General features: G+C 35.8%; 1 protein-coding gene across 1 annotated transcript in view; it reads left to right on the forward strand.

The window, feature by feature from the left end:
* LOC100378428 (ubiquitin carboxyl-terminal hydrolase 40-like) overlaps positions 1-24,770 on the forward strand; it is a 44,099-nt gene extending 19,329 nt beyond the window's left edge. The window contains exons 12-25 of the mRNA XM_085501824.1: positions 4,579-4,652; positions 5,112-5,413; positions 6,790-6,922; positions 7,830-7,935; positions 12,577-12,665; positions 12,760-12,846; positions 13,281-13,382; positions 14,441-14,612; positions 15,094-15,307; positions 19,101-19,166; positions 20,579-20,804; positions 22,265-22,369; positions 22,902-23,002; positions 23,597-24,770. Of these exons, the coding sequence (XP_085357950.1) occupies positions 4,579-4,652; positions 5,112-5,413; positions 6,790-6,922; positions 7,830-7,935; positions 12,577-12,665; positions 12,760-12,846; positions 13,281-13,382; positions 14,441-14,612; positions 15,094-15,307; positions 19,101-19,166; positions 20,579-20,804; positions 22,265-22,369; positions 22,902-23,002; positions 23,597-23,714 (1,895 nt within the window). The 3' untranslated portion in view covers positions 23,715-24,770. The remainder of the gene's footprint in view (positions 1-4,578; positions 4,653-5,111; positions 5,414-6,789; positions 6,923-7,829; positions 7,936-12,576; positions 12,666-12,759; positions 12,847-13,280; positions 13,383-14,440; positions 14,613-15,093; positions 15,308-19,100; positions 19,167-20,578; positions 20,805-22,264; positions 22,370-22,901; positions 23,003-23,596) is intronic.
* Positions 24,771-24,994: the final 224 nt, after the last annotated feature.

The following is a 24,994-nucleotide window of genomic DNA, read 5'->3' on the forward strand; positions in this document are numbered from 1 at the left end:
TCCTGTTACGGGATACCGCTGAAATCTCCATTTCCCCTTGTCAGTGACTTCCCTGTTGGACACTGCCAGGGGGCTCAATCAGACAGGAAGTAGCAGTTTGCTGGGAAAAGGCGCCATACACAGGGTACATCAGCCGGAACTAAGTCCAGGCTTCTACCCAAATGTGTTTGTAGTACCAAATCTACAACTGGCGGGCGTCCAGTTCTAGACCTAGGCAGACTGAATCAGTACGTGCTCCTCGATCGATTCCACAAGGAGATACCATTCAGGGTTCTCCTCTCCATCCACCGTTTTGACTGGCTAGCCCCACTAGACTTAAGCGGGGCCTACCTGCACATACCGATGCACCCAGTGAGTTGCCATCTCCTTCGAATTGTGCAGCTAGGCAAAGTATCCCCCCCCCCCGTTCGGGTTAGGCACAGCGCCCTACATGTTCACCCGAGTGATGTAACAGGTAGTGCTGCTGCTTCACCACATGTCGGTACACCTCAATCAGTACCCAGACTACTGGTTACTAACAACCCGGGCAAGGATTTACTTCACCAGTTGGGCTCGTTAGTAAATCGACAAGTCCCACCTTGACCCAACGCACAGTTGGTGTCTCTGGGCATGGAGTTTTGACACAGAGGTAAGCTTAGCTTAGCTATTTCAAACGTGTTTTTAGCGCTAAGCAGCCTAGCCGAATGCCTAGTCAGCGTTCCCTCAGTGTCCCTCCGAGAACTAATGTGGATCATCGGAATGATGACCTCAGTTGAAAGGGTCGTTCCCCAGGCCGCACTACGCAGCCGCCCGATATAACGCTTGTTATAATGCCAAGCTCTTCTATGGGAATTAGATAGGCGGGTTTTGGTCTCTGCCCAAGTGAAGGAAGCCCTGCCCTGGTGGTCGTCACTGGCCAACCTCGGGCAGAGGGGCCCCTTGGACCCGCTCACCGCAGGTATGACTCTGGTAACAGACACCCCCCCCCCCCCCGGGTTGGGGAGTGCATCTGTTGGACCAACAAGCCCAAGGATATGGCCCCCGCATTAGTTTCAGGACTACCATATCAACCAGCTCAAACTGAGAGCAGTGTACTTAGCACTACCGCGTTTTCTACCCGTAGTTCGAGACCACAGAGTCCTGCTCCGCACAGGCAATGCAGCGGTGGTCTCCTTTAAGAAGAAGGGGGGGGATGCATTTACCATCGTTGTCAGTCCTAGCGGAGCAAATCCTCCTTTGGTGCCTGAAATACAATGTGGAGCTAACCGCACACCACCTTCCAGGGGTGAGGAACAGTCTGGCGACACCCTTTCAGGACGGCTCCATCTCCAGAACACGAAGTGGCTGATACCCCAGTGGGTAGCCTCCAGGCTGTTTCACCTGTGGGACGGTCCAAGGTTGGACCGGTTTGCCACACCCCGGAATGCCAAGCTCCCGGCGTACGTAACACTCCTGCTGACTCCAGAGCCTGGGCCAGAGTCACTTTGCTAACCCCATGGACCCACTTAGTTGTGTACGCCTTTCCTCCCTTCCCGCTAGTTCACCGGACACTGGAGAAAACTTCGACAGGGGGCACACCTGCATATTATCATTGGTCGCACCCGATTGGCCAAGCAAGGCCTAGTTTCCACTTCTGTTGGAAATGCTAGTTGTCCGAAACACCAGCAGTGCTTCCGGACTTACCGGACCTGCCGCCCCAAATAGACGGCGCACTACCAACGAGCCCAGCAGGTATCACTTACACGCATAGAGGCTCTCAGTAGACCCGCATATACGAAAGCCTTATCTGAGCGGGCTGCCAACGTCCTGGCCAGGGCGAACAGGGATTCCACCAACGCGAACTACATTTCTAGGCTGCGAACATACACTGATTGGTGTAGTGGAAGGGAGATTGATCCATACCATCCCTCTATTGGCCAGGTAGCAGGCTCCTTCGTCCACCTGTTTGACGAAGTGGGTTTGTCCTATGCAGCGATCGTTGGTTACAGGTCGGCCTTGTCCCCCACCACTCAAAACGTAGGGGAACAAGACTAGCCGATTGTCCTAGGAGACTATTTACTGCTTTCCAGATGCCAAGACCCCATACAAGGGAGCCGCCCAACTGGCACTTGTCGGCTGTGTTGTCTGCTCTAAGCAGACCGCCCTTTGAGCCTTTCCGATCAGCACCACTCAAATTTTTGACGTGGAAAATAGTCTTCCTACTGGCCCTCGCCTCAGGTAGGTGCCGGCCAGAGCTGGGGGCATTGTCCTTTTTGGATGATGTACCGCCGTTATGGACAATCAAGTTGTGCGAAAGACACAAATCGGGTTTCTCGCCAAGAACCAAATCCCAAGACATGATCCTCACCCGATCGTCATCCCCCGGCCGTCAAATTTTGTCTGCCCGGAGGGTCAGGAGGAATTGCTTCTCTACCCGGTTCGAGCACGGAGTTGCCACCAAACCGTACTAAGGATTTGGAATGGGTTGCCAGGCACATAACTTTGAGTTATGGCCCAGGCAGGCAGGATAGGCCGGCCTCCCCAACTTCCATAACCAGGTGGTTTACTGCGACTATAATCCTTTAACTTCCTCGACACAAAGCTTGCAGAGACACCAATTATGAGCGCATGAGGTCCGTGCGATTACTGACTCGCTAGTGCTAGCATCAGGCACCCCCCCCCCCCTCGAGCACACATGGAGGGCAGGCTTTTGGAGAACGCAGAACGTCTTTATCAACTACCACCTAAGAGACACCGAATCCATTGAAAAGGGTCTCTCTAGGTTGGGTCCCGTCGTAGCGGGTCAGTCTTGGTTTGCTGACCCAGCCTGAACGACCGCTAGGGTCCCTGCGCATAGGCAATAAGTCAGTCCGGCATTTTATGTGGACAGATTTCTCTACCATCAGCACTCCCCTGGAAGGTCCCAGGTCCCGCTTTGCTGCCTAAACCCTCATGCAGAACTGTTTCGGTCTTTACTTCGAAAGCTTACTACCCCCCAGAATCGGGTTGGGGTCTGGCTTTCTCTGGCACACCGAACCCTGTCACCGTAGCTGCATTTTGGCTTTTTTGGGGACAGCACAGGCAAGGTAAGACACCACCCTTTTTTGGGTCTTAACTAGGGTGTTGAGTGATTTTTGTAGAGTGTTTCATCCTGGACTGAGACTTTTCATCACTTTTCTGTTTGCTTGGAAAACCCGCCACCTATCGGCGTCTGACTCTGCCTACAGTTCAAAATAGTCATTTTGACTGACCGGAGTTTGAGGTGGGTAATTGAACGTAGTGAATTTAGGCAAGGGTTCTCCGAACCCGCCTATTCACATAGTTCATACCCACCATAGACTCCGGGTCTCCCCCAACCACCCCACTCTTTCCGTAGCATTGGTCTAAGTCCTCGATGCGGAGAGAAAGAAACCAGAGTGATTTGTTATAACGCCGAGCTCTCCTATGGGAACTAGATAGGAGGGTTTCGGTCTCGGACCAAGTGAAGGAAGCCCTGCCCTGGTGGTCGTCACTGGCCAACCTCGGACAGGGGGGTCCCTTGGACCCGCTCGCCGCAGGTATGACTCTGGTAACAGATGCCTCCCCCCAGGGTTGGGGAGCGCATCTATTGGACCAACAAGCCCAAGGATATGATCCCCGCATTAGTTTCGGGACTACCATATCCATACGTGGCCTCGGTCGCGTGGTTTGTGACGTAAGGGAAAGAGAATCTTGGGGTCATGGGGCTTCCCCTGACCTAGATTCTATCTCTCCGTCACCGGCAGAATCGCTGATTAATACCTACAGTTCAAAATAGTCATTTTGACTGACCAGAGTCCATGGTGGGTATGAACTATGTGAATAGGCGGGTTCGGAGAACCCTCGCCTAATTTAGTTGGTCGCAAATACTAATGATGCATAGTGGGAGTATAATTAAAAAAGTAGATTGAAAACTTCAACTCTCCCATTCAGATATCAGTTGTGATTCTGTTTCATCAACACGGGCCATTATGCCGGCAAACAAAGATCTGAATCTACTGGAAAATAAGTGAAACACGACCTGTGCAATTTTTTGAACTCAAGGCAATGAAATAGTGTCTGGAACTGAATTTGGAAAAAATAAATGATGGAAAGAGGGGCTCTTTGTTAAGATAAGGCAGTTTCAGTAATTTGTACAGCTTTTGATCTGATTGAGTTTTGTCTAAAAAAACCGTGTCTGTGATTGATCAGACCACTTTCATCAAACAATCTAGCAATCAATCAAATTTCACATGCTTGGCCAACTTTGTCAATAGATGAGAATCAACTTGATCTCCTTGGCAACTTCAGACGTTGCAACTTGGTTAATGCTGCACAACGAAGATGCAATATCTGGTTTATACAGAAACATTGTAGGTTTACAAAATATGTGAGATTTAAATTTAGCAGTTTACAAAATATGTGAGCTATCACAATGTAAGTTTATATGTGACAGTTACAACTACAGTAATTTCCTGTTAGCATAAAGAAAGAGACATGTACGAGTTTACCAACAATGTATGTTCAGTAAATACAATAGGGTGAAATGACCATGCATGCTATAAAGACTAAAAACACTTACTAATACTATTTTCACATTTTCTAAAATTATTTTGTTCTCAGGTGAAAGACTTGTCAGTATGCATGAAGCTGGGATCTCCAATGAAACACTGTTGTTTGTGTGGAATGGTATTCAGGTAGGTGTAACTACTCAAATATATTTATAATTTTCATATATACAATGATTTCATATGCCACATCTAATTCATAAGTATCATTAATTGTTGATATCAGTGTTATCATATTTCGAGCTTTATATATTACTAATTACTGTAAGATCTGTATTAGAAGCCGCATCCCTAATAGAAGTCACACGCATTCTTTTTGAATAATTGAGAACTAAAAAATCATCATTTCTCACATGTGTAGATACTCTAATAGAAGCTGTGGCTTCTAATACAGATTTTACAGTACTATCGTTTCAGTCATTCTCTGAACGATATTGTTTATGTAAATGTTGCTGCTCTGCTATTGAAGATTGTTTTGATACATTCGAGACACACCCAGACATATTAATTTAAGGATTGCAGTCTTTGCATATTAATCTATAAATTAACCAATTTTAAGTGAGCTGCATACTTTTTATTTTGTCACAGGTTGATGGAGTACCATTGCACATTGGCGCATCATGTGAGCCATTGTTGTTAACAATAACGTATACAACAACAAACAACACTCGTCCCCAAGAACTGACAAGAACATTTCGCAAGGACTCTATCATTGGTGAAATTAAAGTTATATTAAGTGATATAATTGGTATTGATATAGAAAACTTAGTGTTAAGTTTACAACACACAGTGCCTGTCGTGTTAAGACGTAATGATGATGGTAAAACACTATCAGAACTCTCCATTGAAGATGGAGACAGAATAACAGCTACAAGTAGTAGCAAATATGGGTATGTAACAATTGCTAGCTGCTCTAGATATTTAGTTCACTTGACATGAATATTATAAATACTGATGATATCTGCCAAATGTAGCAAAGCAGTCATTTAATTTTTATACTTAAATTATATTTGTTGTTGTATATTATGTGTGATATCCTGCAGTGTTAATCTGTTGACATTGAGAAAGTTCACATTTTTGCCAATTTCAAGCACTGGCGGCCATTTTGTTTTAATGAATGGGCTTCTAGAGCCATATCTCTGACATGCTTTGACTGATTATGTTCAAATTTTATATATTCATTATACATCATGTTATAGATATATACATGTATTCAAAATGGCTGATTTTGTTTTAATTAATGTTGTTCCAGAGCAATTTCTCTCAATGTGGACAAGTACTTGTTTGACGATCAGATACAAATGTCAATCATTTTCCTGGCATGGTTATATTCCAGCTATATTACTATAAACAAAACTATATATCTTAAATTCAATAACTAACGGAAACTGGGCCATGCATGGCTTGTTGGCTGATGTTTTGTTTTGAAAGTGATACAGCGAAAATCGATTTTCGCGAAAGAGCCATACGTTTTTTGCTGTACACTCTATGAAAGGAAAGCATGTTTTGTCATGTTAAGAATATCAGTAAAGATGAGCTGTGTTTAAACAATTAGTAATTTTCAAAAATGAAACGAGTTTTTCCGATGTTAATCTTGTCCTTACATCCGGAGAATATGTATAAACTCATCTATTTGCTGTTGGTCTACAATCTAGTCATGATTTTCTACTCATAAGAAAAATGAAGATGGTATTTGTACCAATCCTGAGAATGATACAACAATGGACATTATGGCATTATAAATATTGGTGCTCATCTTGCGGGAAACTACCTCTACTCAAGAGTGGTGGCACTTAGTAATATTAACAAAAGATAACAGTATATATAATACTGATGTATTTCACCTCACTGTAGATAACAATGTATTAAAACCTTACGATAAGAGCCAGATTAGCTTTTGGTGCTGAACTGTGTCATCTCCACTGTATGTCCCCACTCACAAGTGATTTCATGCCTGCTATGCACCAACAATATAAACACTATAGTGTTCGTAGTTGTAAACATTATGGCATCTACTGTAAAACCATGAATTTTCACTGAGTTTCAAATTTTCTGATTGTCCAGTGAAACAAGGATTTCTATTGTAATTTGACCTATTCACCGGGTTTTAATTTAGCGGATCTAACTGATCAGTGAAAATAGTGAATTAAAACCCAGTGAATATTTACTGTAAGTATTCTGGATTCATTGACAGAAAAATATTTAAAAAGAATTACAGAGAAGTGTTAATTATGCAATCAGCTGATAGCATGATGTTTCTTTATAGGGATTCTCTTATGTTAACGCAAGCAGAGGCTGAAAGACAAAGTAAAATGATATCATTTATTGTGGAAAACAGATGCTCTGAAAAGAATGAAGAGAGCTGGCCTGTCATTCATGTGGAGGTTGTTAAAGATTACGTAAGTATACATGCTTTGCAATTCGTTCATCAGGTGCTTCAATGTGTTTAGGCAGGTATCAAGAAAGGGCGCCCTCTGTGACCAATAAGTTCCACTAGTTCAGATCATGAAACAACATTTCACATTTTGAAAATCTGTCATTGGTTTCCAATTTTTCTGGAATTATGACCCGCTGGAATTTTATTTCACACAATACTGTTAAACCGTTTATTTTAACTGACATTCAATTTCAATATTGTGAGCATGTTCATGAATTAGCAGATTTTTGACATATCAGCAAAAAAGGGAAAATTAAAACAAGTGAATAAATTATTACTTTTACAAAATAATCCTGTTCATAATGAGTAGACCTTGCTCAGAATGCATTAACAAACTCAAGTCAATACACAAGGATTTACTTATTTAGTAGGGATCATTTTAGATATGGGCAGCTAGCCAGAGTCCATTTTTTCCCAAAACAAATACCTTGCATGTACTGGTATCTGTCTATGTTATGTTCCTTGGTAAATTTTACTCAAATGAGGTATACAGTTTATACACAGTGGAGGTTAATAAATAATTTCATACTATTTGTATTCATGTTCACAAAAACTGCAATGCAAGTATTATCCTGTTTACTTAACCTTATGAATATTCAGGACAACTTATATCACCTTAAACCCACCTGTTTTGTTTCCATATTTATTCAACAATTTTGATCGAAACTAAGCCAAAATCTACATGTATGTTCATTTGTTCCATAATAAATAAATATTAGAAAAATACACGAAAATATCCACAATTATGTTGGCAAGAAAAATATGAGGCAAGTCGTGGAAAATGGCTACTGTAGTGCACCAGTCACCAGATAGGAATTTTGATGGAGGATAAATTTGAATATTTGAATGAAATACTTTCTCTATTGCAGTCAGTTCAAGATTTGAAAGGCAGCATTCTCAGTAAACTTGGATTAGTACCAGACGGTGGAGGTAGATTACGAATTGATGACGAGAATCATGGAATCAAACCTCCCTGTAAGTGTTTTTAGCAGATTTATACGCAAGACACTATGTACAACATATCCATATACTTTGAGATACTAGTCAATATACTTTGAGATACTAGTCAATATACTTTGAGATACTAGTCAATCTACTTTGAGATACTAGTCAATCTACTTTGAGATACTAGTCAATATACTTTGAGATACTATTGTCTATATACTTTGAGATACTAGTCAATCTACTTTGAGATACTAGTCAATCTACTTTGAGATACTAGTCAATATACTTTGAGATACTAGTCAATCTACTTTGAGATACTAGTCAATATACTTTGAGATACTATTGTCTATATACTTCGAGATACTAGTCAATCTACTTTGAGATACTAGTCAATCTACTTTGAGATACTAGTCAATCTACTTTGAGATACTAGTCAATCTACTTTGAGATACTAGTCAATATACTTTGAGATACAAGTCAATATAATTTGAGATAGTAGTCAATATACTTTGAGATACTAGTCGATATACTTTGAGATACTAGTCGATATACTTTGAGATACTAGTCAATATACTTTGAGATACTAGTCAATATACTTTGAGATACTCGTCAATATACTTTGAGATACTAGTCAATATACTTTGAGATACTAGTCAATATACTTTGAGATACTAGTCAATATACTTTGAGATACTAGTCAATCTACTTTGAAATACTAGTCAATCTACTTTGAGATACTAGTCAATATACTTTGAGATACTAGTCAATATACTTTGAGATACTAGTCAATATACTTTGAGATACTAGTCAATCTACTTTGAAATACTAGTCAATATACTTTGAGATACTAGTCAATATACTTTGAGATACTAGTCAATATACTTTGAGATACTAGTCAATATACTTTGAGATACTAGTCAATATACTTTGAGATACAAGTCAATCTACTTTGAGATACTAGTCAATATACTTTGAGATACTATTGTCTATATACTTTGAGATACTAGTCAATCTACTTTGAGATACTAGTCAATCTACTTTGAGATACTAGTCAATATACTTTGAGATACTAGTCAATCTACTTTGAGATACTAGTCAATATACTTTGAGATACTATTGTCTATATACTTCGAGATACTAGTCAATCTACTTTGAGATACTAGTCAATCTACTTTGAGATACTAGTCAATCTACTTTGAGATACTAGTCAATATACTTTGAGATACTAGTCAATATACTTTGAGATACAAGTCAATATAATTTGAGATAGTAGTCAATATACTTTGAGATACTAGTCGATATACTTTGAGATACTAGTCGATATACTTTGAGATACTAGTCAATATACTTTGAGATACTAGTCAATATACTTTGAGATACTCGTCAATATACTTTGAGATACTAGTCAATATACTTTGAGATACTAGTCAATATACTTTGAGATACTAGTCAATATACTTTGAGATACTAGTCAATCTACTTTGAAATACTAGTCAATCTACTTTGAGATACTAGTCAATATACTTTGAGATACTAGTCAATATACTTTGAGATACTAGTCAATATACTTTGAGATACTAGTCAATCTACTTTGAAATACTAGTCAATATACTTTGAGATACTAGTCAATATACTTTGAGATACTAGTCAATATACTTTGAGATACTAGTCAATATACTTTGAGATACTAGTCAATATACTTTGAGATACTAGTCAATATACTTTGAGATACTAGTCAATATACTTTGAGATACTAGTCGATATACTTTGAGATACTAGTCAATATACTTTGAGATACTAGTCAATATACTTTGAGATACTAGTCAATATACTTGAGATACTAGTCAATATTCTTAGAGATACTAGTCAATATACTTTGAGATACTAGTCAATATACTTTGAGATACTAGTCAATATACTTTGAGATACTAGTCAATATACTTTGAGATACTAGTCAATATACTTTGAGATACTAGTCAATATACTTTGAGATACTAGTCAATATACTTTGAGATACAAGTCAATCTACTTTGAGATACTAGTCAATATACTTTGAGATACTATTGTCTATATACTTTGAGATACTAGTCAATCTACTTTGAGATACTAGTCAATCTACTTTGAGATACTAGTCAATATACTTTGAGATACTAGTCAATCTACTTTGAGATACTAGTCAATATACTTTGAGATACTATTGTCTATATACTTCGAGATACTAGTCAATCTACTTTGAGATACTAGTCAATCTACTTTGAGATACTAGTCAATCTACTTTGAGATACTAGTCAATATACTTTGAGATACTAGTCAATATACTTTGAGATACAAGTCAATATAATTTGAGATAGTAGTCAATATACTTTGAGATACTAGTCGATATACTTTGAGATACTAGTCGATATACTTTGAGATACTAGTCAATATACTTTGAGATACTAGTCAATATACTTTGAGATACTCGTCAATATACTTTGAGATACTAGTCAATATACTTTGAGATACTAGTCAATATACTTTGAGATACTAGTCAATATACTTTGAGATACTAGTCAATCTACTTTGAAATACTAGTCAATCTACTTTGAGATACTAGTCAATATACTTTGAGATACTAGTCAATATACTTTGAGATACTAGTCAATATACTTTGAGATACTAGTCAATCTACTTTGAAATACTAGTCAATATACTTTGAGATACTAGTCAATATACTTTGAGATACTAGTCAATATACTTTGAGATACTAGTCAATATACTTTGAGATACTAGTCAATATACTTTGAGATACTAGTCAATATACTTTGAGATACTAGTCAATATACTTTGAGATACTAGTCGATATACTTTGAGATACTAGTCAATATACTTTGAGATACTAGTCAATATACTTTGAGATACTAGTCAATATACTTGAGATACTAGTCAATATTCTTAGAGATACTAGTCAATATACTTTGAGATACTAGTCAATATACTTTGAGATACTAGTCAATATACTTTGAGATACTAGTCAATATACTTTGAGATACTAGTCAATATACTTTGAGATACTAGTCATTATACTTTGAGATACTAGTCAATATACTTTGAGATACTAGTCAATATACTTTGAGATACTAGTCAATATACTTTGAGATACTCGTCAATATACTTTGAGATACTAGTCAATATACTTTGAGATACTAGTCAATATACTTTGAGATACTAGTCAATATACTTTGAGATACTAGTCAATCTACTTTGAAATACTAGTCAATCTACTTTGAGATACTAGTCAATATACTTTGAGATACTAGTCAATATACTTTGAGATACTAGTCAATATACTTTGAGATACTAGTCGATATACTTTGAGATACTAGTCGATATACTTTGAGATACTAGTCAATATACTTTGAGATACTAGTCAATATACTTTGAGATACTCGTCAATATACTTTGAGATACTAGTCAATATACTTTGAGATACTAGTCAATATACTTTGAGATACTAGTCAATATACTTTGAGATACTAGTCAATCTACTTTGAAATACTAGTCAATCTACTTTGAGATACTAGTCAATATACTTTGAGATACTAGTCAATATACTTTGAGATACTAGTCAATATACTTTGAGATACTAGTCAATCTACTTTGAAATACTAGTCAATATACTTTGAGATACTAGTCAATATACTTTGAGATACTAGTCAATATACTTTGAGATACTAGTCAATATACTTTGAGATACTAGTCAATATACTTTGAGATACTAGTCAATATACTTTGAGATACTAGTCAATATACTTTGAGATACTAGTCGATATACTTTGAGATACTAGTCAATATACTTTGAGATACTAGTCAATATACTTTGAGATACTAGTCAATATACTTGAGATACTAGTCAATATTCTTAGAGATACTAGTCAATATACTTTGAGATACTAGTCAATATACTTTGAGATACTAGTCAATATACTTTGAGATACTAGTCAATATACTTTGAGATACTAGTCAATATACTTTGAGATACTAGTCATTATACTTTGAGATACTAGTCAATATACTTTGAGATACTAGTCAATATACTTTGAGATACTAGTCAATATACTTTGAGATACTAGTCAATATACTTTGAGATACTAGTCAATATACTTTGAGATACTAGTCAATATACTTTGAGATACTAGTCGATATACTTTGAGATACTAGTCGATATACTTGAGATACTAGTCAATATACTTTGAGATACTAGTCAATATACTTGAGATACTAGTCAATATACTTGAGATACTAGTCAATATACTTTGAGAATTGTCTATATACTATGAGAAACTATTATCTATATAATATTATTTAAATACTTAAAAGACACGGTAATCTATATCTTTTGAGACACTATAGTCTACATGTCTTTATGACCACTAAACTGTAGCACAAACTCTGTAGTTATTTTTGTAGATACCATACTTTGTGTATACTAAAAGCATACTTTCTCTAGCATCAACTTCAAACACTGCAAAGAAAAGAGTAGGCATGCTAAAGTGACTTCATAGTAGTCCGAGCATGTGGAAGAATGTTGGCTGATGTTCTATGCCAGATTTGGTCAAAATTTTTAATATATAACCTAAAACTTTAAATAAAAAAAAAGTAAGCTTACCCTTCATGTGATTGTATTTTCAGTGCATGAGAAACAGGATCTAAGCACAGCTGGACTGACACAGGGTATGAGATTGGTATTAGAAGCAGGCACACCACCGAAAACAAACCAGGTAAGTAGACAGACAGACAGACAGACAGACAAGCCCTGGAAGGCTGCTCAGATTATCTTTATTTCACCTAGTTAAATTAATTTTTTTTTTTCAGATAACTCTGGTATTTACTCCAGGTGACCCTGCCAGTGCTAAACCTGATATGGAGATTGTAGTGGACAAGAATTGTACAATTAAAAAGGTAATTTCCAAAAAGCATTATTATAGTTTATGATTTATAAATGAATGGACTGTGAATACATTGTAATTATTCATTGTTTTTTTAGTTTTTTTTACAGTCACTAGTTTTCACTTGGCATGTTAACTTACAATACTGTCATAGCCTAAATATACAACACAGTTTGGTTTTCGGAAAATTTGTAGATGAATACATGTCAATTTGTTTTTGTATGTGTACTCACAATATCATGAGTTATAGAATTCTTCAAACCATGCTTTTACAACAAAAATTTGAACTGGAACAAAAAGAAAACAGTTTCACACTCACTATTTTCAATGACCATACCCATACCCAAATCAAAAAAATTTTGCCCAGTATTATGCAAATAAGTATTGGTATGCCCATGTGAATATCAACACTTGCACACTTTCTATCACATGCTCTTTTCTTTGCAGTGTTTGACTTTGATGCTTGAGAAATCATGGTTAGAAGGGAGTGCTTGGCATCTCAGGAAAACCAACTGGTGTGGTGAGGAAGCGGATGTCTTGGACTACACAGTGAGTATGACATAATGCACTGTTATCTTGTCTCGCCTCTTGTTCTCTTTTTTCAACTTGGGTGCAGTGAATATTTAAAATGAATGTCAGTATTTTATTGTCAAAATTGACATGAGCCAACCAAATATGAAAACTAGTTGTGCACTTGGACAACCATGAAAATAAATACAGAAATCATAATTCAATGTAGTATTACCATATAGTGCACTCGTTTCTGCTAAAACAACTTCCGTTTTTACATTTTTTTTGAAGTTTTTTGAAAATCACAAATCCTAAAATTACTTAGACTGACTTAAACTGCCACAATTAAAGTGTATTTTGTTTAGGTGAAAAAGTTTATTTTTAGTGAATATATTTTCAAATGGAAAATAGTTTTTTTTAGAGTGATTGACAACCAGGCATTTTATTTAAATTTGACCCCTGGATGTATCATATTTTTAGTTCCTTTCAGATGAAGTCAGTAATAGGAACTTATGTTTTTGGATTCATTCATTTGTGTGTCACAGACATGTCATGATGGGAGACATATGCATATAGATTTGTTTTTCATTTGGTTTGACCTTTCAAATAAAATGGCCGTCTTGTGACCATTTTTGCCAAAAAACTGATCTCAACCAAATTTGGCTTTGCCATCACTTATGGCAGGTTACTGATGTACATGTGTGTACATTTGTACTTGATTCAAAATGGCCGACTAGTGGCCATGTTGGTTTTATTTTCTTGTGTCTTTAACCATTTTTATTTTCAAATAGGTTATGATGCACATAAGTTTGTTTTGTGATTTGATTCAGTCTGGTCGACTGGCGGACATGTTGGTTTTATTTCATGTGTCATTAATAATTTTTTCAGACATGCTTTTGCTAGTTTTACTGTTCTGTTATTTGATTCAAAATGTCCAACTGGTTTATATAATTTTGTGTGATTTGAAAATAATCTTATTCTTAGAATGGATGCCATTTGAACTAAAACATTATTTTTAACATGCTGAATCTTTCATTCCTTATTATTGACACAGTCACTGAAAACTGACAATGACTTGTTGTAATTCTGAATTCCAGGATGCAACATTAGAGGAAGAAAATGTTAAAAATGGTCATCACTTACTCCTTGTTGAAGGGAAGTTGCCACCAAGAGGTTTCCTTAGATTACCGATATATCTGTACAGTACACCAAGCCAAAGTCTCTCCTCAGATACTGGTATTGTTTCAAGTATTACATCCAGTGTTGAAAGTAAGTTAGGGTATGTTTGTAAATTATTGTATGTTAAAGGGACATAGTCTGCAAGTTTCGTATTTTAATTTTATCAAATAGTGTAAATAATGGCAAACTTATTGAAGTGTGTATGAATAATTTGTGTGTGTAGCCTATAAGTCTGTACATTCAACTCTAGGTGGCGCTATTTAAGAAAGTGTATTGACTGGTTTCAATTTTTGAAAAAATTCTGACGGTTTACAAGGTTTTCACGCTGCTGAAACATGAGAAATCATTAATATATAGAATGATAAACTAAGCAAGTATGTTTCCAAAACCCATTCTTCCCACTAGTTATGTCTCTTGGCAACAAAGTGGCTACAATACAATTATTATTTTATGTTGATATTTACGGCAGCCATTACAGTTTCTATGGTAACTGCTTCCCATGGTAAATGATGCAATGTACTATTGGGTTAGGGAAATAATGGGAATAACCGAATTTTTATTTTTTTTTCAGATTTATTGTCTAATTTTAGCATTAAAGATAAGCCCCTACTGATTGGAGAAGTTGAGCTGTCTCGAGAAGACACACTGGAAGATTTGAAATACCAAGTATTGACATTACAGCACATGTCAGATTTATTCTTACCCACAATACAGTTTCTAAGACTTCGAGTCATTGAAGAAGGAAAGCCAGCAAGAATATTAAGAAATTTGCAACAGACATTAAAGTGAGTTTTGCTAGGGACATGGTCTGCTACTTTTCAGTTATTCTCAATGGATTGTACAACAATCATTGTTATATGTGTTAAAGGGGAACCGCTCAATCCCTTGGATTGCACCAAGTGCTCATGGGTAATTAACTCCGCCTCTGTCCACTGAGTAAATGAATTCTTATCTTTCCCCCTGTACCGCTAATCCCACAAAACAACAACTGATATAACCATCCTAAGAACGGATTACAATTTGCTTGTTTAAATATAACATAGCAATTGAATTTCAAACAAATACAGAGCAGTCTTCATGTGCCATGATTTGAAACATCGCGCGCTCGGTAATTTATACATCTTCGGAAAAATATGACGCGGAACTAATTCAAGTTGATGATGGCCAACAAGAAAAGACACCAGTCCACCGGATACACACGACCAGATTGTTGCTAAACGGTCGCGTTGAAAATCCGCCAACTCAAGTTTATTTGTCTGTTTCCGTTGCGTCGGTCTATTGACGGTACTGATCTCGTATACAGTAAACCTGAGAACGAAACTTCCTATGTACATTCTGTATACATACTACTCCTCCGGACTGCCAATATAACAAGTGTGAAAACAAGAAGTCAATGACTTCAGTTTTCATATTTCCGTCACAAATCGGTAAACAGAACGTGTATTTCCTATTGCCCTCAAATTTCGATATAATATTGACTAATTGGTAGAGGTGACAATGAAAAAGTTTACTGTAAATTATAAGTACAGGTTATTACATGGAAATTCTTGTGATAAAATAAAGAAAAGTCGCCGCGACATCACAGGCTTATCTTGTAACCTGTTTACGACACTCGTGTGGAAAATCAAAATGTACACTATAACAGCCTTGTCTTCCGTGAAGCCTAGCCCGTATGTACACGGGTGGTACTGGCTTGTATCTCGTGTGAGATTTGAGTTCTTGTGAACTGGTGGGTGAAAGTCAGGTTGACCTAACAGTCAATTTCAAATGAGCGGTGAGGGGGAGAACAGCGTTCTGTCAAAACAATTTTACCGTAGACTAAATTTTAACGACCAATCTGCAGCGTTGTATTTATTATAAAATAAGAATTCAAAAATAGAATATAAATACACACATACACTCGATTACATTTTCTAGACATATATACGACGCATGAACGAAAACGATCTATTGTATTAAGATATGAATTGAAACTGCCTGTGATGTGTTGTCTGCCAGTGGGCACAGTTTCGTCCTACAGTCAATTACAGAAACAAAAACTGATTTATTTTCTTATGCCAAGACCTGGTTGTTCATGCATTTCAAGCTTGGCGTATTTACTTCTTGTACTCTGTGGTGTGTGCTGTGGAAACATCTGATTTTGCGGTTTTGAGCTGTCGAAGTATTTTGCGAAAAATAAAACAAAGGGTAACACCATACGAAGCAGTCAGACCAATGTCTTGTTGATATTCGAAACTTTGAACCTTAAACATAACGGTTATTTCCTGCACGCCTACCAGTATTACACAACTACCATTTGCAGCTCATTGCAGTCTGACACTTATTCACTGTACCCCTTCCTTTTTCCAGACTGTCTAGAAAGTTATACAAAAAGTTTCATCCCTTAGAAAACATAAGTCTTTGCCGTACGATCAAAAGAAAAATGTCCACATAGTAGTAACCATCATCGTTCTGGCGTTCCTAAAAAACGTTTTTAAAAAACGAACACTGCATTGCTTAGTAGCAAATAATCACGGTAGCGCAATCCGACCATGCTGTGTTTCACAATTATTATTATTACTTTGTAGTGATTATTATTAAAGTACAAAAAGTAAATTCGTTGAATTGTTCTGAAATGCAAGTAAATTTCAATTTAGTTTCATCGTAAGCAAATGATTCCGGTCGCAGGCAAATGCTCAACGCCTTATAGGTCAAATTGCTAATCAGCCAATCAAAATACTCGGTGATGCCAACTTGTTCAAATTACCAACACGGAAGAGATTTGCTGATGTTCCAACATGATCTTTTACCTCTTCATTTGATGGGAAGACGGCACGTTTAATAAAAAAATTAGTTGTTTTCGATGATAAACTGACCATTTGAATTTAACATTTTTACAATGATAACAGCTCATTGTCGAAGCGAAGCTTTACCCATTCACGCTAACCACAATAAACATCGTACTCTTGAATAGGCGTCAATGACTACGGTTAAATTCGTAAGATTGTGGATCAGGAGTGAGTGTTGTTTTGACTTGGGTATTGTGTTTTACATTCCAACAGGAAATTTTTGCGTGGATTTAATTTCGCACTTTTGGACTCACCGCGAAATTAAAACCACGCGAATGATTTCTACTTCTACAGTTATTGCAATGGATATCCGAAAGCGCGTAACATAATGTTATTGACATTGTTTACTGTCTTACATCGTCATGTCCCAGTGTTACCGATGGTTAGATCATGGTTAGAGGGACTGTGGTTAGACATAGACAAACTACGTGACGATAATGCTGTTTGTAAACCAACAAGCTTTGTAGATTGAATAAACATCTTGGGGATTTACATTTTCGTTTACTCGAACTCTGATTGACAGGCATTTTGCATACATTAGTCATCATTTTAAACTCGTGATTTTCACTGGTCGCGGCACGTTTCAACCGAAAATAACAACATTTATACATCAAAAGCCCAACCAGATGAGTGTAATCGCTAGCGTACATATTCATGCCCCCGTGGATATGTAATTCGAACCACAGCTTGATCTCCAAACATCGTAAATGGCACATTTCACGGAGCTCCCGCCACGATGTTAGCGGCTTGGTTCGGATTAGCATACTAATACGGTGGCCATCTTGAGATGGGTTTAGACCGTCGTAAGACAGGTTAGTTTTACTCTACTGATGATTATTTATAGTATCGGTTCCCCTTTAAAGTTGAAACCAGATGCATTTTGTACAAACAGTGCCACCTATAGTTGAAACTGAGATCAAGTAATAGTTTCTTGACACAAATTTATTTATGCTCATCCATTATGCATTGAGACGTGCATCGGCGTAGATGGGTTACATGGTCCTTGCACATATTAAGCTTTGTTATTAAGTATCTTTTTGTAAGCATGCTCACCGATCACCAAAAGCACACAATTGAGGCATTTCTAGCTGAAAAAAGATGTTTGTTGCAACGAGGACAGGGAGTGGCAAATCATGAAAATTGTGCAACTCCTGAATGATCACTCGAGTAGAGTTTCTGAGACAGTTTTATTACTTTGTTAAAACATGGTCGGCATAAATATTTGTTACTTTGCTGACGAAGTATGCAACAAACAGCCTGCAAAGCTGGCATTAAAAATTATGGAATACTGGGTGCTGTTTTTTTTCGGATTGTCAACACCCTACATGCACAGTTGCTAGAAAAATAACCATGCTACACGTCACCATTTCTGACATTTTTTTTCTTTAGCTTACCGCGCTATGTTACACAGCGTCAGATTGGGAGCATCCAATCAAACTTGGCCATTTGATTAAAATACGCGTTTACCCAGGCTGATCTTGCACGGGTTTGTAGAGTCAGCAATGAGTCAGAACCAACAAACCATGCGATTTGGACAATGTTGAACACTGTGATGTATGTCCCTCTAAGTTTTTAACATTGTTGTGAATTTTTCTTCAATTTTTTTGTTAAATGTGACCAGGTGGACCTAATTTCTTATTGGCTACAAATCAATGTGTTTGAGAGAAAAAATATGCAAATTTATTTTTTGAAAGGTGACGAAAGTTTAGTTTAGCATTCAAAAGGTCAAAGGTTATCTTTCTAATTGCAGGAGACACAAATTGACAAACTCATGTAAGTTATGTGCTCAAATTACACCACAGGAAGAAGATCTTAGGTGAGTACTTTATATATGTACCATGTGTACTTTTTCTGTAAATCCCTATGAATAATTGTAATCACTGCTGACGATGTTACGGTATAATTGTTTCAATACGTAATCATCAATAAAAAATAAATTTCCTATATTCTAAATGAGTCTGCAACAAACATAGTTGTTACTTTGAATGTCTTTACTTGTCCACCAATCTACATCATTTTGACACTCTTACAGAAGTGATTTATTGCTAGAAGTGCTTTATTGCTTACAAAATGAATCAATATTGCCTGTGATGTTCACAAATGTTCAGCAATCTTAAAACATGGCTGTGCGGTTCAAGAATCCACCTGCAAGGTCAAACTATATTCTTTGAGGTGATATGTCATTGACCGCGTACAACTCAAAGTGTTGTACTTATCAATAAGGTCACTTTGAATTACATGCTGGATTGAATACGTGTTGTATCATACACTTCAGTGATCACAATCTCCTTTAGATGCAGATATGTATACTGTCAAATGTTTCAATTTCACGACAGACAAATCATGAATTTTGTCACACTAAAAATTTGTTTACTATACTACGACATGGCCACATAATTATACTTCATAATGTCATGAAATTATCAAATTAAATGATTTATATCTAGTGATAAATGAAAATTAATTTTCTAATGAAAGACATTTGCTGCAAGATTTCATGTGTTTTAATAAGGTTTCATAAGATAAATAATAATAATAACTTTACTGCATTCTTGGAAATACAATGTTTCAATCAGTTAATAGTAAAAAAAAAATATAAGTGAAGAAAAAACAACTACAAAAGAATAAGATAATTTAAAACATCAAGGATGCAACTTTGATATTTATGGGTAGTGATATGTAACGACAATCTCACAAATTTCACCCTTTTAAGGTTTAATTGCAAGTTAAGACCGCCTTCAAAAATCTTAAACATGCACACCATACACACAGATAATCCTGGACACTAGTAAAACAGTTTAGGATGATGCTAACCAATTTTGTGACAGTCTTCCCCAGTTGCTCATTAGTATGCCTAGAAATGTCAGTTTGTCTTGCAATTTTTATGACTTTGTATTGAGACACCAGTTGCTTACCCTTGTCTTATAAATCCATGGTTTTATATGTCTTATGAATTTTGCATAAACTGGAAATCTAAACTTGCTACAATCTCTTTTCCAAAGACTACCCACTTCAATGCATTTCATTTCTGCATCTGTTCAATACATTGTTTAACATGAAAGTTTACTGTGAGTTGTCTATGCATGACACTTTAATTTAATTTAATAATAATAATGCAGATAAAATGATTTGGTGAGCCACTAAATCTTTTCTGCAAATGTAGTTGACCATCAATATATTTGATATTAATTAATAATTTTTATAATACTTATTTTTATTATTGCACAGTACCAACACAATCGTGTTAAATATCTGTCGGAGAATACCAGACACCAGGTCATATACACCGTGTGAAGAGATGATATTAGATACATCTAAAGGCGCTACACCACTGATATTAAAACAGACTATTGCAGATAGATTGTGTTTACAGATGGAGAATCTACAAATAGCTAAGCACTGGACTGAACAATATGAATGGATGATTCTAGATGAGTCATCACTTAATGCAAATGTATGTACCGGTATTAGTAAAAATAATTCTATCAACATCATCATTTTGTCTCACCTAAATTTTGGTGCCATATTTGGTACGTTTGTATTGTATTTTCTGTAATATCCTGGTTAATTTTATTACAACTTCAACTGTACAAAAGGGTTTTTGAGTTAAATTAAAATTTTGCAATATTGAGCTTATTTGAAACACATTGTGTATAATGGAAAATGGTTGTCCCACTGGAAACTGATTAAAGTAATTATAATTTTTTTAATATTGTTCACTAAATCATGATTCATATAAATATCAGTATAATGATAGAAGTAAGAAAATCCCATAACTTTTCAGTCAGTCCAAACCACCTTAAAATAGATTGCAAGTATTTGAACTAAGAAACGCAGGCAACAAATTTACTATTTTTTGTTTCAAAAGTGTACCATAATTATTGATTTTTGACACATTTCATCAACTTTAACTACTCAAGTTATTTTGTTAATAACCTTATTATTGTACATGTCAGTTAAAATATCACATATTCAAAGAACGCACCACACGCACACACTCTACTGGCAAAAATTCTGAACGCTCGTTTCTTACTTGATCGGAAAGGCTGTAACCGCTCTCTTATGCACTCATTAAATCTAGCTCATAAATTTGTGCAGCCATGTTTTATGAATATCTTCAGAAAGTATTATACATGTAACATATAGTAATGACCAGAAAATAAGAAATATACTGCCACCTTAACGGAACTTATTGATAACCACTGCCGGCATTTCCTTGCATATAAATTAGTGAAATTTGTCAAAAGTTCTACATCAGCATGAGACGATAAGGTGTCGGTAATCCTGACCATCATATTCCAGATTGAAACAGCAGACTACAAGTAGTGTAGGAGATTGTGAAGCCAGATTTTATGCAACCGAGTTTTTTTTCGTATGCAAACCCAACACTGTACAAACGCACTATTAGACTGCTCTGTTTCTATTTTTTTATTGTTTTTGTCTACAAAAGGTGAATAATAATGAGGTTATACACAGAATACAGGGAGTTATGTCCTTGGGTATTGTATGCTATGGTACTGTCTCTGAAGCTTCACGTCTCAGACAATACTTTTGTTGTACCAATGCGTAAGAACCAAGAACGTAAATTCCAGTATTTTTGTAAATAACCGTATATTATCATAGTTTACTTACAGTATTTCACAGTTATGCGAAATATCATTATGTTTTCACTATATGTAGTGAAATGAAATTATGAAATATGGTGAGAACTTTCACCATAGAAACCAATGGCCATTTTCATGGATGTTTGACAATAGAAAACTAAAAATTGCAATTATTGGGCGAATGGATCATAAAAAAATATAACTTATTTTGACCATAAATACAACTTTTTCATCAACATAAGGGTATGCGCAACTAATAGAACAAATATGGTCTTGTCATTCTTATTAAGGTTTGTCTATTTTTGTCTAGGTTTTTAAGAATAAGCAAGGAAAAGGTAAAAGGAAAAACATGCCAAAAGTAAACTTACGCCAAGGTCCTTTCTACCTAAAGGATGGAGATACAGTTGGTGTCAAGGTAATACAGTATAATTTATGAAATTATCACAAGGATACTGCAAAGTATGCACAAAGGCAGTACACCATTCATATCAACTGTCTATGCGATCCTGTATTGCCTGGGTGTGTACTTTATAGTATACTTTTGTGATAACCTTCTTCTTGTACACATATTTTTCTGTTTGTTGAAATATTTTAATAAAAGATAGCATTCAAAAATGTCAACTAAAAATTTATTATGTTGAAAACTGAGTTTGACTGTGACATCAATAACCTAGAACGCATTCAATGTTGTGAATAGTTCAACCCATAAAAGGAAAAACTCAAATGTTGGAGCAATTACAAAATGTTTTTGAACAAATGCAGATATAGCATTTTATGGTAAATGGTAAATTCTATTGTTTTTGCTGTTATATGTTTAATAATGTAAAATATCAGACAGTATACGATCACATTGACCTATGTGTTTATAGTTGTTGTGATGTTCAGTGCATATGTATAGTGCATGAGAGATGAGGTGAAACCATAATATTAAAATTTCATCTCTGCAGGATATTCAACATGATTCTTCAAACAAAGATGATTTCACGACAGTGGAAGACGATATTGGTAAAGAAAAACTAAAAAAACAAGCAGAGGAAAGAAAACTAAGGTACATATTATGAGTGTGATACAATGACATGAATCACTGGTTGCCTAATGGATGTTGCTATTGACTCGTCTTTGGCTCTGATTTCAAATAATACCTGGGGTTGCATACCCAAAACAGGGATTGATTCCATACCCTGGGTGAGTGCACCACTGATTCATTAGGGAGGTCAAAGCCGCTGGCAGAGATTAATTCTCTTACTTGTCCTGGGTTGGCACAAGATACTACAGTAACTTGCCATAATGCCTCAGCCCTGTCATGTTGTCTTAATCATACAATATGGTTTCCATGGCAAATTTACAATTTAGCATGTGCACTTAGAAAATCTGGCACAAAAATATTTAAAAACAAAGCAACACGAGACAATGATGAATTTATGGGTGTCTCGTGCTAGACAATATTTGACTGTTTTGTTTTTAAAAATGCTAGTGCATTTGTCAGATGCCAGTATTTGAATTCCATTACAGAGCCACAGTCATCATGCATTGTGTGTTAGAGATAAAATTAACATTGTGTACACCCTATGGGAAACATGCCATGTTAATGCCAAAGAAAATTCAGTAACAATCAGATGACACTATGATAAATATATTACAGGAGAATAGAAAACCGATTGAAAAATGATGCTGCTGGTGTTGATGACGAGTCTGGCAGCAAATCCAAGGACAGGAAACCTGAAGTTGGGATACATATCCATGTTGGTGACTTCAGATGAGGACATTAATACAGTTTCTGTCAACTGATGGAAGAAACAGGCCTCAATGAAGAATTTATTAATCAATTGTTTATGAATCGACACAGTAAAAATGTGGACTATTTAAAAACTAAAAATACTAAACAACAAATAGCAAACAAAAATAAATAGGAACCAAACATGTTTCTATGGAAGCAATGACTTTGTAATTTCCCTTGAAATCCTAGTCTGGCGGCCATTTTGAATTGAAAATTTGTCTTAGTACTGAGGTTCATAGTTCAATAACTCAATATTGTCAAAAGTTGTGTTAGTCGTGTCCATGTCTTAATTATTCAGACTTATTCAGAACATTCGAAAGATGGAACAGACAAAACGTGTTTGAAATGAAATCAACACCTTACTAGATGACATAAGCTGATGAGATCAAAATTGTTTTTACTAATGAAAATCCAATGGAATTTTATTTTGGGGGCTGAAATATTAAAATGCTTTATATTTATTGTTCTCATTAGAAATATCAACTGCAAAAAAACCCTCAGATTTCAAGGTGCATTTTTTCATGTTACAATCTATTATCCCCCTGTCTGTCTCCCTCCCAAATATTTTGTTCAACTTTTATTTTTTTACATTTTTCAAAACTTTAAAGAACCAATTAACATTCACTCTTGTAAACAAGCGTGCTAAGCTCAAACTAAATATAAAAAATAACAAAATCAATTTAAACTACATGTCTTTTGGGAACATATTTTTTCATTTATCGAGGTTCCATATTAATGTCAGATATGTTTTTCATACATTACTGTATTTCACAGATTCTCACATTTTGTGACAATATCATATTTTCTCTATTAGAATTTTCTGTTCTTACAGGTATCATAGAATATAGTCTCTTTGAATATTTGATGAATCTCAGTTTTTTATTTTTTAGCTTTAATGACTTTATTTGGGTCAGAACCAATATTTTGACTGTTACATACTAATCATGTGTAAAATTAAAAAAAATATTATTTTTATTACAGCAAAGAAATGTTAATTTATTGATTTCAATAAAAACATCCCTGGCTAGAGAAACATGCATGTGTTTTTGTTGCTAAGTTGTCATCATTTTCCACAAACATAAAGTTTCTCACACATTTTCAGTCTGTTCTTGACTAAACGTTACAACAGAGAATTGATATGAACCATGGTTATGTGATAAAAAAAACTGTTTTTTTTTTTAGTCCGAGTAAACAGAAACAAAAATTGAATGTTTATATTACAGTACGGTGAAGTATGGTTTATGTGGATTTCATTGAAATGTT

This window comes from Saccoglossus kowalevskii, chromosome 7, assembly GCF_978046115.1.
Source record: "Saccoglossus kowalevskii chromosome 7, keSacKowa6.1, whole genome shotgun sequence".
NCBI lineage: Eukaryota > Metazoa > Hemichordata > Enteropneusta > Harrimaniidae > Saccoglossus > Saccoglossus kowalevskii.